Below are 18,299 nucleotides of genomic sequence, written 5' to 3' on the forward strand. Positions count from 1 at the left end.
ACAATGTAACATGCAGCAAGCATGGCTTCTGTCACGGCTCCGGCGCTGCGGGGCTCCGGCGGTCCCATGCGAGCTTATCGTCGCAGATGGTTTTCACGCTCACCACCGCAGCTTCGGCTTGCGCTTCAGCCGCGTCGGCTTTTTGAAGTTATTTGTTTGAAGACTTATAAATTAAACTGGGAATTATGTACAACTAAAAAGAAACCGTGATTAGAGCGAGTGCCATTTGTGTTCGTTGATTCGGTGCGTCAATAAAAATAATAAACAATCAAAAATATAGTACCTACCTACATACGTTGTCATTTAGCCGAGAATTTTTTCACTTAGTTGGAGGATGTTAAAAGTTAAAAATAATCAAAATGATCAATCAAACAAGGCGACTTTTTTGTCAGTATCATGATACAATGTGGAACTTCCTTATCAAACGGGTGTAATTTCTTCGGAATTTCCTTGTGGTATGTGAGATCGAGGCGCCCGGGTTATTCGCACACCTAGCACCATAGGTTAAGACGGCCCTGATTGCATAATTATATTATTCCTTCATATACTAGGTGAAAACGAGAAACTAGTAAATAAAAGTCATAACTTCTAAATAAACTTTTATAATGATCGAATTGGTTTAAAAACTGTATACAATATATTTTGTGGCTTCTTATTTACCTATTAAAGGCCTATTCAAACCTGAGCGATATTCGCTGCCGCTGTGGATAGAAGTACCTACATACCGCGCGGGAGCTGCGGCATGCATCACGCCCCTCACTCCGCGAAAATTTCTTACCTTTCTGAGCGAAACTCAACTACCGCGCGTTATTCTACCCACAAGGATAGCGAAATCCGTTTTGGTGTGAACAGTAATATTAACCCCTTCTCCCTAGGGTTTTCTCTGCCGCAGACGGTAGCGAATACCGCTTAGGTCTGAATAGGCCTTAGTCGAAAATCTTGGAGTAACTTTCATATAAAAATAAAATGCATAATATCATTACAAATTAAACTCCCCATTACATATTTTATTAAAACTTTCTTTCTTTAAATTGTCATATCGTTCCTTAACTTTCTCATATAAATTAGTGTATTAAAAAAACATTTATCACATAAAAAGTTACACCAAGACTTAACATTTTATTATAAAAAAATCAAACAAGTTGCATAGCACATTTTATATATTATTTAATTGTGATTTTCATACAAATCAAGGCGTAACTCGCTTGGGGTCGCGCGGGAACATCGAAGTCTTGCGGATATTGTCCAGTCCCAGGTACAACATTACTACTCGCTCCATACCGATACCGCCACCTGGAATTGTAAATTAAGAATATAATAGAATGTTTTTATTTGTAAAACATAGGTATTGACAAAATAAAGAGAAGAATAGGAGTAAGAAGAATAAGAATCTTTATTTGCAGAGACACGGTATTAGATACAGGTGTTTTGGTTACATGAAGTACATGCATATCTCACCGCTCAATCAGTATGCAAGAGTAGACACTGGTACATACTACATTGACATAATTATGTAGGATATATAAAAGTGTCATTTTCAACAATTCAATAAAATTACCAACAAACAATCGAGAGAATACAATTATTAAAATATAAATATACCTAATTGTATTTACTAAAACTTGATTAAAGGATGGGCGTTTTTGGGGCGATTTGAGAAGTGCTTTTTTCAGCCAATTTTGAATAAACTCATTTTGATTTTGGAGCTCGAACGATAGCAGGTGTTTGTTTGTTTGTTAAGGATAGCCCATTTATCGAGGAAGGTTATGGGCATCACGCTTAGACTATTAGGAGCAGTGCAGTAAAAGAATAATGTTTGAAAATCGGGTGATTTTTTGTTCTATTGAGAGCTTCTGCTGCGAGCGCTGCGTAAACAGTTAGAGTTTCGCAAAAATGATGTATAACAGAATTATTTCCTTTTAAAAATTCAAAAATATTGACCGTGACAGCACATGTCTATCTCTTAGGCTCATAGGGGAGTACCTATATAGAGTGAACATAAGGAAATATATAAGGGAGTACATAGAGTGTACATAAGGAAATACGTAGGGGAGTACATAGAGTGTACATAAGGAAATATATAGGGGAGTACATAGAGTGTACATAAGGAAATACATAGGGGAGTACATAGAGTGTACATAAGGAAATATATAGGGGAGTACATAGAGTGTACATAAGGAAATATATAGGGGAGTACATAGAGTGTACATAAGGAAATACATAGGGGAGTACATAGAGTGTACATAAGGAAATACATAGGGGAGTACATAGAGTGTACATAAGGGAGTACAGACTGTACATAAGGGAGTACATAGAGTGTACATAAGGGAGTACAGACTGTACATAAGGGAGTACATAGAGTGTACATAAGAAAATACATAAGGGAGTACATAGAGTGTACATAAGGGAGTACATAGAGTGTACATAAGGAAATACATAAGGGAGTACATAGAGTGTACATAAGGGAGTACATAGAGTGTACATAAGGAAATACATAGGGGAGTACATAGTGTACATAAGGAAATATATAGGGGAGTACATAGAGTGTACATAAGGAAATATATAGGGGAGTACATAGAGTGTACATAAGAAAATATATAGGGGAGTACATAGAGTGTACATAAGGAAATACATAAGGGAGTACATAGAGTGTACATAAGGGAGTACATAGAGTGTACATAAGGAAATACATAGGGGAGTACATAGTGTACATAAGGAAATATATAGGGGAGTACATAGAGTGTACATAAGGAAATATATAGGGGAGTACATAGAGTGTACATAAGGAAATACATAGTGGAGTACATAGAGTGTACATAAGAAAATACATAAGGGAGTACATAGAGTGTACATAAGGGAGTACATAGAGTGTACATAAGGGAGTACATAGAGTGTACATAAGGGAGTACATAGAGTGTACATAAGGAAATACATAAGGGAGTACATAGAGTGTACATAAGGGAGTACATAGTGTACATAAGGAAATACATAAGGGAGTACATAGAGTGTACATAAGGAAATACATAAGGGAGTACATAGAGTGTACATAAGGAAATACATAAGGGAGTACATAGACTGTACTCGCTAATTTATATGTAGAAAGTTGAATAATTTACCTGCATGAGGAGGACATCCCAGCCTGAACGATTCAATGTAGGCTGCTATCTTCGAGATATCTGAAACATATTAAATAAACGTTATAAACTCTTAGGGTGCGTCCACATCTGGCGAATGCGCAGCACGCGAGCCGATCGCGAGCTGTCCGCGAGCTGCGCGCGTGCATTTTTGTTCGTGCGCCGCTTCTGCTTGGCCCGCGCGCAGCTCGCGCGCGACCTAAGCGCCGCACGCGAGCGGCGCGCAGGCGGCGCGCGACGTCTGCCATCTTCGATAGTACTGAGCCAATATACGGAACTGTAAGGGCGAGAACTGATTGCGCGCAGATCGCGCGCCGCTCGCGCGCTCTATACGAGCCTTGCGTGAGTTGCGCTAAAGAGGCGCACCGAACTATTGCAGTGACTGCACGCGCGCAGCTCGCGGACAGCTCGCGATCGGCTCGCGTGCTGCGCATTCGCGGCGCATTCGCCAGATGTGGACGCACCCTTAAGCACAACGAACTTCTTGGTTTCACGAACTTTATGTGTGTTGCAAAAGGTTTTAATGGCTGGAATCAGAAGTAGTTCCCACAGGTCGCGGGTGAAACCGCGGGGAACAGCTAGTACTTGATATTATAAAGCTGAAGAGTATGTTTGTTTGCTTGAAGATGTTAATAATCACAGGAATTATTGGTCTGATTTCAAAAACTCTGTCATTGTTCGAAAGTTCATTTATCTGGTGCTATGTGGCTTGGTTTCTAGTCTATACTACTACCAAATTCCATCGAAATCCATTCAGTTGTTGCCTATCAAAGGTTTTTATTAAGACTTATTATCGATTCTTACGAAACGTCAATAGCTCGGTGAACGATGCCATGGCGTGTAACTTATACAAGCTGTTGATTTGCATAAGTACAATATTCAAAGACGTAGTTATGCTAATGATTCTCGACCTTGATCAATAAAAAAAGATTTTTTCGTTTTTTTCTTAAATCCGTGCTGCGCTTTCACACAAAAGCAAACACAAAGCATAGGCAACGATCGTTCACAAAATTGGATTAATTCTGAAACGCTATGACATTACGATGACACAAAAAAGCAGCGCATATTATCTATTTCCGTCTACCGTAATTCCAATCGACTAATTACGTATTTTGTGCCACCCTCCTTAAATATTGCACAGACGCAAATCTACACTATACTAAAATACACTCTTTTCAAAACAGATGCATTTACATAACTTGATATATGCTGTAATATAAAACGTACCGATGCCATGATGTTTAGCTCTCTCAGTGAGGAACTCGGGGTCGTGTATCCTCTGCGCTCCGCTCAGGATCTCCTCACCGCGCATGAACATGTCATACGAGTTTGATACTTTCTGTAAAGAGACAAATATGAATTAATTAAAACGGATATTGAAACCAGTTTAAAGCTCTGCTCTGGTACTCAGCTGCATCCGATTAGACATCCGAACATAATTGGGAAAATAGCCTAGGTAGATCATGATGAAATGAAAAGTTGATACAGTTGGTTTCATGGATGGGAGATCATTTTTAGGAAGAGGTCATCCTTGTTGAAGGGAGGCTAAATAAGTGGGTCCCGACAGTTATTTTTACATCTTTATTTATTCTTATTCTTTGGCAGTCGTTACGTCCTGTCAGAAGCTAGGTCTGACAGCCAGTCTTACCAAGGAGGGTTGCCAAGGTAACTGGGTTGAGAGAATCAGATAGGCAATCACTCCATGCGACACACAGGTACTCAGCTGCATCCGGTTAGACTGGAACTGACCTCAACCAGATTGAGCTAGTTGAGAAAGGGCTAGGCAGATGATGAGTACAATAAGACCCTAAACTCACCGGGTTGTCAGCATCAGGCATGGTATAGAAGGGTCTGACTGCTAGCGGGTACTTGTCTAACACGTAGAAGTCGGTGTCGTACTTCGCTCGCACTAGTCTGCCGAGCAGTTTCTCGTCAGGAGTTGAGAGGTCGTCTTCGTCGCCTACTGTTACTCCTGAAATAGGTGGTTAAAATATTGAAATAAAACAAGCATACAAGAAAATTTATAAATAAGAAAAAAAAAAACCGGTCAAGTGCGAGTCGGAATCGCGCACTACAGTTCCGGTAAATATAAAACAATAATTATTTACTTTTCTTATATAAAAGTAATATTATCAATCATCATCTTCCTCCGAGCCTTTTTCCCAATCATGTTGGGGTCGGCTTCCAGTCTAACCGGATTCAGCTGAGTACCAGTGCTTTACAGGAAGCGACTGCCTATCTGACCTCCTCAACCCAGTTACCCGGGCAACCTAATACCCCTTGGTTAGACTGGTTTCAGACTTATAGTTGAGAGGTTGGTTCTTTGCCTACTATAATATTCTCAACATGCTGCGAATATTTTACAACTAAGTTATCAAATGCGTGGTGATTAATGCTCAATCCTTCTCCATGTGAGAGGAGGCCTGTGCCCAGCAGTGGGACGATAAAAATGCAGTAACAGTAAGTTATCAAATGTAAACATTTTAACAGTCTAACTATCACGGTTCACGAGAAACAGCCTGGTAACACAGTAAATTGCACAGCAAAGTCTTAGTAATAGAGTTCCGTTATTCAGAACCCTAAAAGGTACATGACAGTTACATAGTCAGTGACATCACTCCTTTAAACTGAGCCCTACAGGGTCCATATTGATTCTCAACTGTAGGGTGTACCTATATAACATATGGAATGCTAACAAAGAACTGAGTTTTGAGTAAGGACCTCGGAGTAAGGAAAGACGAGCAGAGATGCCAAATTGAGGAAGGTCAAGCGCCTTCTTCTAGTTCAAATACATGCGGTGGTCATATCAAACGGTCAGTTGCGAGTGAACTAACGAGTTGTTATTGTTCCTTGGGACATCTGTCATCGATTTTTGGTATTATGGGCGGATCCAAAGAAGGCGTATAAGGGCGGAGACAGTAACGTTCCTCGTCCCCCACTCACCCGCATTCTGTCGCGCTACTTTCTCAGGAGATTTTCTGTAATGGCATCTCCGCTAGTCATTTTGTTCTTCATGGGCTAGCCAAATAAGGATAGTTACCAGCTTCTCTGAGCATCTGTATGGCCTGAGGGAACTGCAGCACGAGCGGGGGCTCGAGGAACTTGAACGGCTCCACGCGGTACTGCTGACCTACTGTCGCTATCTCTGATGCGTACCTGGGAATAATATAAAGTTCTTAATCATCATCATCTGAAGAGCCTTTTCCCAACTATGTTGGGGTCGGCTTCCAGACTAACCGTCTGGACCAACATATAAAGTTCTTAATATCAAAAGATGGAAAACGAAATAGAGGGAGACAAAAAATGAAATGGGAAGATGATCTTAAAGTGACTGCTGGTGCAAAATGGAGACGGGTTGCAAATGACAGGAGTCAACGGAAGTTTTTGGAGGAGGCCTATGCCAACAGGCACTCTGAAACTAGAGATATATTGTAATGAACTTAGTATACATAGTGTAATATAATATATTGTAATGAACTTAGTATAAATAGTGTAATATAATATTTTGTAATGATAAGAACAACGCAAACAAACACATCAACTACATAATACATAAACATTATATAATAAATAATACATACAAAATACTTATATAAAATCTAAATAAAAAGACTAGGGGGGACATAGGTATCTTTTTTTCCGCGGGCTGCGGAACGGGATACCTATTAAAACCGGCATAAAGTCGAGAAGGTCAATACTACACTACTATATAATATTGTAATGAACTTAGTATACATAGTGTAATATAATATATTGTAATGAACTTCGTTGTAAAATATGTATGTACTAGCTTTTGCCCGCGACTTCTTTCGCGTGGAATAGTAACTTCCGGTAGATTTTTGGTTTGACCAATAGGTGGCGCTATATGTCCGGAATAAATTTTATTTTTATATTTTTTTGTAATAAAAACTATCCTATGTCCTTTCTCAAGTTTCAAACTATATCTGTACCAAATTTCACACAAATCGATTCAGTAGTTTAGGCGTGAAGAAAAGACAGACAGACAGACAGACAGAAAGACAGACAGACAGAGTTACTTTCTCATTTATAATATTAGTTAGGATGTAGTATAGATAGTTCAACTCAGATTTGCGCGCGGCCCTATGTGTGCATCGGCTTATAAATATACAACTTTCATTCGTGTGACAGTGACGTCGTCCGAGCATGACGTGTTCTTATCGCTTTTTGTTATGGGTACAGTCGTTTACGAAAATGTCTAGTTCTTCACGGAGAAAATGTTTAAGGAGTCAGGTAGCGTTCCAAAAAATGAAACAACATTCAGAGCTTTTTATTATTACATTTTACAGTTTTTCATTATTTTCTCATACGTTTTTTCAAATTGACATTGACAGTATCTAAGAAATAAATGAGGTGAAATATCTAAGATGAATTAAATACTCCTTACATATTTTCTAGCTCGGGGTACGCGGACAATAAATAAAAGTGTCGACTAAGAATGTAAAAAAACGTATAATCTAGTATAATAATGTAAACAAAATGTGTGGGGAATTTTAAAAAAATATATTGCTTCGCATAGTGTCGACCAAAATAAGACGGAAATAATGAAACTCATAAATGAACGTTTAAGTCAAATTGATGAAGGGATTTTGGGTAATACTTGTCGATATGTACAAAAGAAAAAATAAGAATACCTACTATAGACATTTTGACATGGAGTCAAAATTTATAATTGACCTTGGTGAGAGTAGCGAATCCGAAAATTCATCATTTGATTTTTCAAGTAGCGATTCAGAATCATTATAAATAAATAAACATTAAATTACGTAATAACCGTTTTTCTTTAAACAGCCGTATACAACCCCTAAATAACTGTATTTGTACCCGACTGTACCTCTTGTCACGCACACAAAGTCACTGTATATGTACAAGGGTTACCCACACATAAGGCCGCGCGCAAGACTGAGTTGAACTTACTATAATAGATTATTGTATATTGTAAGTTAGTAAGCCCTTTGTTCTGAAATCATTAGGTAATGATTTCAGAACAAAGGAATTTCAGAACAAAGGGCTTTATTATTTTTATAATATAAAAAGATATGCAGACGATCGAATTGGAAACCTCCTTCTTTTTGTGAAGTTAGTTTTAGAAGAAATCATATTAAAAGTATGAATTGAACTGGATTTTTATTGGTACCTATTCTTTATTAATAAACTTCATCTGAAATTGGTCAACCAGTGCAATTATTTTGGGATTTATAAAACACTTTCTCCAGGAGCTGCGTTTCCGAGGACTTTGATTATATTTGACCCCACTTTACTACGAGTTTGACATCACTATACTACAGTTTGACCACACCTTACTACGACCTTGACCCCACTTTACTACGAGTATGACCCCCATATGACTCCAGTATGACACTCACTGCTCGGCGAGGCTGCGGAACAATTGGTGCAGCCATTTTAGTTTCTTTGGGATTTTTATGCACCCCATTTGACCCCCTTTTGACTACAATTTTTGAAAAGTTTGACTCTCATTTGACCCCAATTTCAGAGGAATTTGCTCCCCATTTGACACCGTTTTCAGTATTTTGACCCCCCAATTGAACCCATATGACACTCGCTGCTCGGCAAGGCTGCGAAACAGCTGCGTGAGGCTGCCGGCGATGGTGTCGAGCACCTCGTGGTAGTGCTGCTTGAACGACATCTGCAGCCCCCCCCCCCCACTCCGCCACCAGTGCACACTACACTGACTAGCTATATGTGTGATCAACTACATCTTATTCAAGACAGCCGTGTCAATGAAACTATTACATACGTAACCTCTGTCTTTTAGCTACATCTCTACCTCATTTCATCAACATTAGTGCAGCCATTTTATTTATATTGGTATGTTTTAATGACACCAAGTTTGACCCCCTTCTTCCCCCTTCTGAGGGGTTTTAACCAACTTCCTAAGAACATTGACTTATTTGACATTACTTTGACACATTTACCCCACATGACACAATTTTGACCCCCATATGACACCCTTATGACCCCCAAATGACACTCACTCTTGTGCGAGGCTGCGGAACAACTGCGTGAGGCTGCCGGCGATGGTGTCGAGCACCTCGTGGTAGTGATGCTTGAACGACATCTCCAGGTCGAGGCCCACGAACTCCGTGAGGTGGCGGTGCGTGTTCGAGTCCTCCGCGCGGAACACTGCGCCTACTGTGAATACCTGGGAAAATGTATTAAAAACATTAATTTTAAATGATTTATTTACACCGTATATTAGCATTTATTTTTACCCAGTCATGAAAAACAGTGACAAAATAACATAGTCAAAGTCAAAAAAAGCAGCTCAGTAACCAAATTATGAACAACTAATAACGGTTTCATACGGTATCACTTGTGTTCCATGAAAATTACTTTACGTTCTCGAATAAAATACGGTTTATGTAGCATTCCAACTGTTAGCAGAAGCCTTTAGAAGGGTTCGAAACTCTTCTATACAAACAACAACAAAAAATCGTCTATATCAAACGGAAGAAAGAATGCATATAGTAGCTTATGACGATACCTATATTATATTACGCTTGTGCAAAAGAAATAGCGAGATATCTCCACCAAAGACCCACTCTTCACCATACCAAAATTGCTACTGTTCTACATTTATCTACCAATTTCGACATGATTTTTTTCCAAAATAACGTTCGTGTATGTTTTTGTTGTGTCTAAAATATTGTACGAAATAAGAAAGTACCCTTTTACCTTATCAAAATCAGCAGCGATTGCCATCTGCTTGTATAGCTGCGGGCTCTGCGCGAGGTAGGCGGACGACTTGAAGTACGACACCGTGAACACGTTCGCGCCGCCCTCAGACGCCGCGGAGATTATCTTTGGCGTGTGGATTTCTACGAAACCTGGGTGGGAATATGTGTATTGTTTATTAAATAATAATACAAGTTTAATAAATAAATAAGTTTAATTTATTTTTTTATTCAGGCAAACCAACAACATATTTACAAAACAAGTATACTTGTCTTATTTATTTACTATTGGTCGAATATCAATCGAAAATTAACTTTCGGAGTTAAACAAAGACACCAAAAAATACTTTGAGGTATATTGTCGTGGCGAATGCCTTTGCGGTATACTATATTATGGTCACACCTCATCTAATATTAGCTAAGTTAAATGTATTAAAATAAAACATTTAATGTTTGAATGTCCCGATACCAATCAAAGACAAAAATATTCAGTCACTGCTGTTCTCGAAAGAGATTACATTCAAGGGTCATTCACAACAACATGAACCAACCCCCTTTGACCCCTTTGATCTCACTAAAAACTTTTTTGAATAAATTGATATTTTTTCTAATAAAAGGATTGGCCTTGTAGAATTTTGGTAAATTCTACACAAAACGCGTTATTTACTATTGCTTTTTCTTTCAATTTTAAATTAACCTCACCTTGTTTAGTGAGTATATCTCTAAAGAGTCGACAGACGCCGGCCTCTATCCGGAAGATGGCCTGGTTGGCGGGGGTGCGCAGGTCCAGCACGCGGTTGTCCAACCGAGAGTCTTGGTTCACGCGGATACAGAACCTTACAGTGTCTTAATGACCCTGATCGAGTTTTTTAAACCTTATTTTACATCGGACGTGAAAACTTCAACCAATTTCAAAGTGATAGGGGGTCATTAGCAACCATATGACCCCTATGACTTCCTATGACCCCATCTGACCCATTTTTTTTTCATAGTTCGTCATTTTTCAAAGGAAATTTTTTGTGCATGTGCTATTTTGGACATATTAATTACTTTTATTTGAGAACCTCACCTTGCTTAGTGAGTATATCTCTGAAGAGACGACAGACGCCCGCCTCTATCCGGAAGATGGCCTGGTTGGCGGGGGTACGCAGGTCCAGCACGCGGTTGTCCAACCGAGTCTCTTGGTTCACGCGGATACATCAACTTGCAGGGTCTTATTGACCCTGATCGAGTTTGTGCCGGGGGTCATTCGACTAGATGACCCCCTATGACCTCCTATGACCCCATCCGACCCATTTTTTTTACAATTCGTTTTTTAATCCTTATTTTGCAATGGATATGAAAACTACACCCGATTTTAAGTGATCGGGGTCATTCGCAATAAAAATGACCCTCCTATAACCTCTTATGACCTTATCTGACCCATTTTTTCTCAAATAAAGTTTTTGTCTATGTGTTATTTTGGAAAATTTTCGTGGTTTTCTTTGAATATCTCACCTTGCTTAGTGAGTATATCTCTGAAGAGTCGACAGACGCCGGCCTCTATCCGGAAGATGGCCTGGTTGGCGGGGGTGCGCAGGTCCAGCACGCGGTTGTCCAACCGAGTGTCTTGGTTCACGCGGATACGAAGCGCTTCCGGGTCCTGTTGGTTAAAATTATTGTGTGGTTTAGTTGTAGTTTTGGATAGACATGATGATAGGGTTAAATACTTGCTAATACACTGGATCGGTTCAAAATAAAGGAAGCTGAAACTCGGTCACTCGGTCCAACATATACTAGGCCAAAACTCGGACCAACATTTCTAGTAGATTCATAACTCGGCCAAACATATCCAGAACGAAACTCAGCCCAACATATCTATGTAGTACATAACTCAGCCCAACATATCTATGTAGTACATAACTCAGCCCAACATATCTATGTAGTACATAACTCAGCCCAACATATCTATGTAGTACATAACTCAGCCCAACATATCTATGTAGTACATAACTCAGCCCAACATATCTATGTAGTACATAACTCAGCCCAACATATCTATGTAGTACATAACTCAGCCCAACATATCTATGTAGTACATAACTCAGCCCAACATATCTATGTAGTACATAACTCAGCCCAACATATCTATGTAGTACATAACTCAGCCCAACATATCTATGTAGTACATAACTCAGCCCAACATATCTATGTAGTACATAACTCAGCCCAACATATCTATGTAGTACATAATTCAGCCCAACATATCTATGTAGTACATACGGTCCAACATATCTATGTAGTACATAACTCAGCCCAACATATCTATGTAGTACATACGGTCCAACATATCTATGTAGTACATAACTCAGCCCAACATATCTATGTAGTACATAACTCAGCCCAACATATCTATGTAGTACATAACTCAGCCCAACATATCTATGTAGTACATAACTCAGCCCAACATATCTATGTAGTACATAACTCAGCCCAACATATCTATGTAGTACATAACTCAGCCCAACATATCTATGTAGTACATAACTCAGCCCAACATATCTATGTAGTACATAACTCAGCCCAACATATCTATGTAGTACATAACTCAGCCCAACATATCTATGTAGTACATAACTCAGCCCAACATATCTATGTAGTACATAACTCAGCCCAACATATCTATGTAGTACATAACTCAGCCCAACATATCTATGTAGTACATAACTCAGCCCAACATATCTATGTAGTACATAACTCAGCCCAACATATCTATGTAGTACATAACTCAGCCCAACATATCTATGTAGTACATAACTCAGCCCAACATATCTATGTAGTACATAACTCAGCCCAACATATCTATGTAGTACATAACTCAGCCCAACATATCTATGTAGTACATAATTCAGCCCAACATATCTATGTAGTACATACGGTCCAACATATCTATGTAGTACATAACTCAGCCCAACATATCTATGTAGTACATACGGTCCAACATATCTATGTAGTACATAACTCAGCCCAACATATCTATGTAGTACATAACTCAGCCCAACATATCTATGTAGTACATAACTCAGCCCAACATATCTATGTAGTACATAACTCAGCCCAACATATCTATGTAGTACATAACTCAGCCCAACATATCTATGTAGTACATAACTCAGCCCAACATATCTATGTAGTACATAACTCAGCCCAACATATCTATGTAGTACATAACTCAGCCCAACATATCTATGTAGTACATAACTCAGCCCAACATATCTATGTAGTACATAACTCAGCCCAGCATATCTATGTAGTACATAACTCAGCCCAGTATATCTATGTAGTACATAACTCGGTCCAAAATATTAATTACATAACTTGGTCAGAGATATACTAAGCTAAACTCGGTCCAACACAATACTCACGTCATTCTTCTCGGGCCTAGCAGCATCCTCAATCTGCAGCGGCAGCTGTGTCCTGGCGGCAGACACGAGCCAGATCTCCGTGGCCGCCAGCTCCACGTCACCCACTGTGCACGACTCTATAGGGGAGGCCGTCTTCACTACGGTCTATACCATACCGAAACTCTATCTACACCTTACCAATACTCAGTCTATAATATAAGTAACTGGGTCCGTATCATACCTCAACCCGGTCTATGCTATACCAAAACTCGGTCTATACCATACCAAAACTCGGTCCAGACTATACCAAAACTCGGCCTGCACCATACCAAAACCCAATCTATGCTATACCAAAACCCGGTCTACGCTATACCAAAACCCGATCTATACCATACCAAAACCCGGTTCAAATAGTAAATTAAGCCCTAAACTCACGTCATTCTTCTCGGGCCTAGCAGCATCCTCAATCTGCAGCGGCAGCTGTGTCCTGGCGGCAGACACGAGCCAGATCTCCGTGGCCGCCAGCTCCACGTCACCCACTGTGCACGACTCTATAGGGGAGGCCGTCTTCACTACGATCTATACCATATCTAAGCTAGGTCTATAACATACCGAAACTCGGTCAACACGTTCCCGAAACTCGGTCTATACCATACCAAAACTCGGTTTATACCATGCCGAAACTAGGTCTGTACCAAACCAAAACTCGGTCCATACTGTACTAAAATTCGGTCTATACTGTACCAAAACTCGGTCTACACTACACCATTCTGAAACTCGGTCTTTACCATAACAAAACTCGGTCTATACCATAACAAAACTCGGTCTATACCATAACAAAACTCGGTCTATACCATAACAAAACTCGGTCTATACCTAACCAAAACTCGGTTTATATCATACCAAAGTTCACTAAAAGTCCTACTTACATCATTCTTCTCAGGCCTAGCAGCATCCTCAATCTGCAGCGGCAGCTGTGGCCTGGCGGCAGACACAAGCCAGATCTCCGTGGCCGCCAGCTCCACGTCACCCACTGTGCACGACTCTATAGGGGAAGCCGTCTTCACTACGGTCGCGTATACGTCGATTATTGATTCTTTTGTTATGCTGTGGAAGAAGAAAAAAGAAAATATTAAAATAAATATTAAAATTGGTGGAAGTTGAACTAAAAACTGTGTTATGTAGGTAAGCTTTGTCTCGCGTAAGCGGCCATACTTATGTGTGAAACGATTTGTCACCCAATAACATGTACATATTTCCCATCTTGTCTTAAAATCGTTTAAAACTGAAAAAAAAAAAAATAAAGACTACGGACTTTACAGTGCATGGGACATTTCTACCTTATAGTATTAGATTGTCTCTATGAAAAGTTGTTCAAGGAGGGCCATACATGACTTTGGTTGGCACATCGCATTACGCACACAAAGACAATGTACTTGTACAGTTATTTACTTACCTTTGCTTTTACGAGACAATCACATGGCATCTATATCAGTTAGTAGCTTTGCTTGTTCGAAGTTGGTGACAGACACTAGCCAGTGTGAGGGATGCGTTTACTGTCATATCATATATCGTCATGGAATTAAGAAATATAGATATTACTAAGCGGGATGAATTCCTTGGTAGAGTCTATATATAAGGTATACATTTCACTTACTTGCCGGTAAACTTGACCAAGCTGCCTTTAGCTCTGCTTGCCTTTAGCTCGAGATGTTTGGAGACTGATGATTGTATCACACTTACTTGCCGGTAAACTTGACCATCTGCTTGCTGACTGCTCGCTCCTCGTTCACACTGATGAGCAGCTGCACAGTGCTGCTGCTCTGCCTCAGCACTGCGAAGCACTGCTTGCCTTTAGCTCGAGATGTTTGGAGACTGATGATTGTATCACACTTACTTGCCGGTAAACTTGACCATCTGCTTGCTGACTGCTCGCTCCTCGTTCACACTGATGAGCAGCTGCACAGTGCTGCTGCTCTGCCTCAGCACTGCGAAGCACTGCTTGCCTTTAGCTCGAGATGTTTGGAGACTGATGATTGTATCACACTTACTTGCCGGTAAACTTGACCATCTGCTTGCTGACTGCTCGCTCCTCGTTCACACTGATGAGCAGCTGCACAGTGCTGCTGCTCTGCCTCAGCACTGCGAAGCACTGCTTGCCTTTAGCTCGAGATGTTTGGAGACGGGCTGGAAGAAATAGTTGGTGATTAGACCTCTTTTCTTTATTGGAAAGTGAGGTATTCTCAGGGAAAGAAGTTCATGGAACTGGATGAAAATTAAGTCCTTTCTCAAGCAAAGTTCTTTTCACAGTCATAATATTAGTAAGAACTTCCTATCAGTTTCAGATGCATCCCGAGGTTTGCTCCACAAGGATAAAAACAAATATATGAATTGGCCCTATGTTCTATTCATAGTAAATAAATAAATTACCCAAATGTTAAACTAATATAAAAGTGGAAGTTTATGAGTGACGAGTGTTCATTACTTCACGCACAAATGACTGAACGAATTTTGATTTAAACTGGGTTATTATATAGCTCATACATCAAAATAATATATTCTTATTATCCAGTATCCAGATGAAGGAAGAAGTTCTCTCGGAAAGCAAGTAAAACCGCGGAAAAACCGCTGGATGTCCACTAAGTATGAAAAAACGTAATTTACCTCTAACCCAAACATTCTGTCCGTTCAGCTTGACGTTCAGATCCTTGACGTCAGTGTATACTCGGTCACGGTTCTCCCCGGTGGACTGGATCATCTTGAGTACCCCATAGCGGCCAACGGAGACGTCCGTCTCTGGGACTTCAACCTGGGGCTGGTTGGAGGCTGCCTGGAAAAAAACATCTGAATTGAGACCCACACTTTAAGTTGCTGGGGCTTGTTTGATGCTGCCTGGGGAAGAAGAAGTATCCCAATTGAGAACCACCTGCTTTTTGGGAGATTGGGTAGTAAGATAATTTTAATGTATGAAGCACTATATTTTCACCACTATGAGTGGTTATAACACAGTGGTTAAGGTTCATAGATAGGGACTTGCTCACAAGTTCATTGCCATTTTACAGCCACAAGGATGAATTGATTGTAAGGTTGGTGCAGTCAGACCGTGATTAGGTGACATAATTCATAACTGATCCCTCCATGTTTTGAAAGACACCTAAAATTGAGGGTTCTGCTGTCTGTTAGTTGTAAACCAAGGGCCCCAAGGGGTAACTGGATTGAGGTCAGATTGCTAGTTGTACTCTGCATCCGGTTAGACTGGAAGCTGACTCCAACATAATTGGAAATATGTTAGCGATGATAATTTATGTAACCACACCTTATGTTCAGCCTTTTTCTGTTGTTTCTCAGCAGCTTTAGCGGCCTTCTTTGCAGCTTTCTTACTGGCGGCCGCGTCTCCTTCCACTACCGGGGGCTGCTCTTCAGATACCACCATTTTGATTGGTTAACTGTAAATTTAATGCAATGAAATCATAATTTTTGAGTCGATTTAAAATTGTGGACCTAAGTTTTAGTGGTTTTATAAGGCAATCAAAAACTTTTGAATTGTGAGTTTTTCATAATTTATACCTTCAGGAACATTTTTAGAGATAGCTAACCATGATATTTTAAGTAATATTTTTATCACAATAATCTACAATTTAAATAATTTAATCATTTAAATTAATTTATGAGCACAGATCAAAACCACTAAAACTATCTTATGGTTGAGTAGAAATAACTTTAACTGTTTCATAATCTAATTGAATTGAATTACCTACAAACTATGACTAATCAGATGTGTAATGTTAAGGCAAAGGTATGATGCATATTAATTAGTTTTTTCAGTTTATCTGACTTCCCAAGAAGGAAGAGGTCCTCAATTTAGTTGTTTTTGTTAGTTTTATTGATACAAAACTAAAGTAAATTATATAAATTCCGATCAAAACAACATAACCTTCTTTACAAACGTTTTGGCCTTCTCATGTAGTTGATAATTACATCATTTATGTACTATGTACGTACCTATTTACCTCATTTGTGACATCATACATTCTAACAAGAATAACATTAATTATAACAGTTCTTGCATAGTTACACTGTTTTATCACTGAAACCGCAACGAAACGGACGTGCAGAGGTTATCAGTATAAAACCTTACCTTTTTAAACGATGTATTAAAAACTTTTTACTGAAATCTCTTTTGTAGTGGTACTACCGGTTTCTTTGCGGAATAATAGCACTGTATTTGAGTAAGAAAATAAAGTAAATGAAGCACAATATTTTCGCAAAACAAACATGCAACTTGACACGTACTTCACGATAAGGATAAACAACTACAAATACTACAACAATAGTTTTAAAATTGCAATATCTTGATTCAAACTTGCATCATGCATTCCGGGAAAAGTTGACACAAAACATAACAAACCCACCTAAACTTGTTTGAAGATAATAACTTAACTTATTTTAGATATTATTCATGTGAAATAAGTTAGTAAGTAATAGAAAAAAAACGTGTTATTTACCTAAAAATTGTGAGAAATAAGGTTATGTCAAATACCGTCACACACAACTGTCAATGTCAAACGATTTATTTTTTATTTAGTAATAGGCTGGCTATGGTCATTCGACCATACTGCCTAGTCTTTTGTAGATTTTTATTTCGTCCATAAAAGAAATATTCAGACATACTGATTGTCGTTCTGAAGTCATTCTTCATCAAGTTTTTCTTCTTTTCATTTTTATTTATTGAACGTATTCATGTTAAATTGTACGATCAAAACCACTGGTACCTATATAGTTTAAAATGTTGTTTCTTCTTCTTCCTTCGGCTTTTCCCAATTTTGTAGGAAATAAGGATAATCCTCATCAAGCTACAGAAATTATACTCACAGCAACCCTCAGGAGCCCGATTCTCCTAAGTTAATACCTAATGTCAAAATCGAATAGAAATCGAATCGCAATATGATCGCAATATACTAATAAAAGACCAATCGTATTCGATTGACATTTGATTGGTGTGCGATTGGTCTGCTATTTTGGTGATTTTGGTCTATACGGTAGTTTGCTGTACAATCATTTTGCAATCG

The 18,299-nt window shown here is 39.2% G+C and overlaps 1 protein-coding gene across 6 annotated transcripts; it reads right to left on the reverse strand.

The window, feature by feature from the left end:
* Window positions 1-586: 586 nt before the first annotated feature.
* On the reverse strand, window positions 587-17,803 carry LOC124643367 (aspartate--tRNA ligase, cytoplasmic). 6 transcript variants are annotated; one of them, XR_006985922.1, is made up of 14 exons: window positions 17,736-17,803; window positions 16,547-16,676; window positions 15,895-16,060; window positions 15,282-15,417; window positions 14,160-14,337; window positions 11,345-11,489; window positions 9,849-10,000; window positions 9,149-9,315; window positions 6,175-6,290; window positions 4,952-5,106; window positions 4,362-4,473; window positions 3,117-3,176; window positions 974-1,293; window positions 587-687 (listed from the first exon to the last, which is right to left on the reverse strand). XR_006985922.1 is itself a non-coding variant. In XM_047182335.1 (13 exons), exons 2-13 carry the CDS (start codon window positions 16,661-16,663, stop codon window positions 1,190-1,192), a joined length of 1,608 nt encoding a protein of 535 aa, XP_047038291.1. In that variant the 5' UTR covers window positions 16,664-16,676; window positions 17,736-17,803; the 3' UTR covers window positions 587-1,189. The 6 variants fall into 6 exon arrangements, 4 of the variants coding, with proteins under 4 accessions (XP_047038291.1, XP_047038290.1, XP_047038292.1 ...); XR_006985921.1 differs by having other exon boundaries at window positions 17,643-17,777; XM_047182335.1 differs by having other exon boundaries at window positions 587-1,293.
* Between the last annotated feature and the right edge of the window lie 496 nt (window positions 17,804-18,299).

This window comes from Helicoverpa zea, chromosome 27, assembly GCF_022581195.2.
Source record: "Helicoverpa zea isolate HzStark_Cry1AcR chromosome 27, ilHelZeax1.1, whole genome shotgun sequence".
In the NCBI taxonomy this organism is placed as follows: Eukaryota; Metazoa; Arthropoda; class Insecta; order Lepidoptera; family Noctuidae; genus Helicoverpa; species Helicoverpa zea.

Bases quoted from the DNA above. Each gene is read 5' to 3' on its own strand.
- LOC124643367 (XM_047182335.1), bottom strand. From the start codon at position 16,663: ATGGTGGTATCTGAAGAGCAGCCCCCGGTAGTGGAAGGAGACGCGGCC. The intron at 9,316-9,848 runs GTAAAAGGGTAC...ACATTTTCCCAG, and splicing joins TCGCTGCTGATTTTGATAAG to GTATTCACAGTAGGCGCAGT. The intron at 6,291-9,148 runs GTGAGTGTCATT...TATTATTCCCAG, and splicing joins TTCCGCAGCCTCGCACAAGA to GTACGCATCAGAGATAGCGA.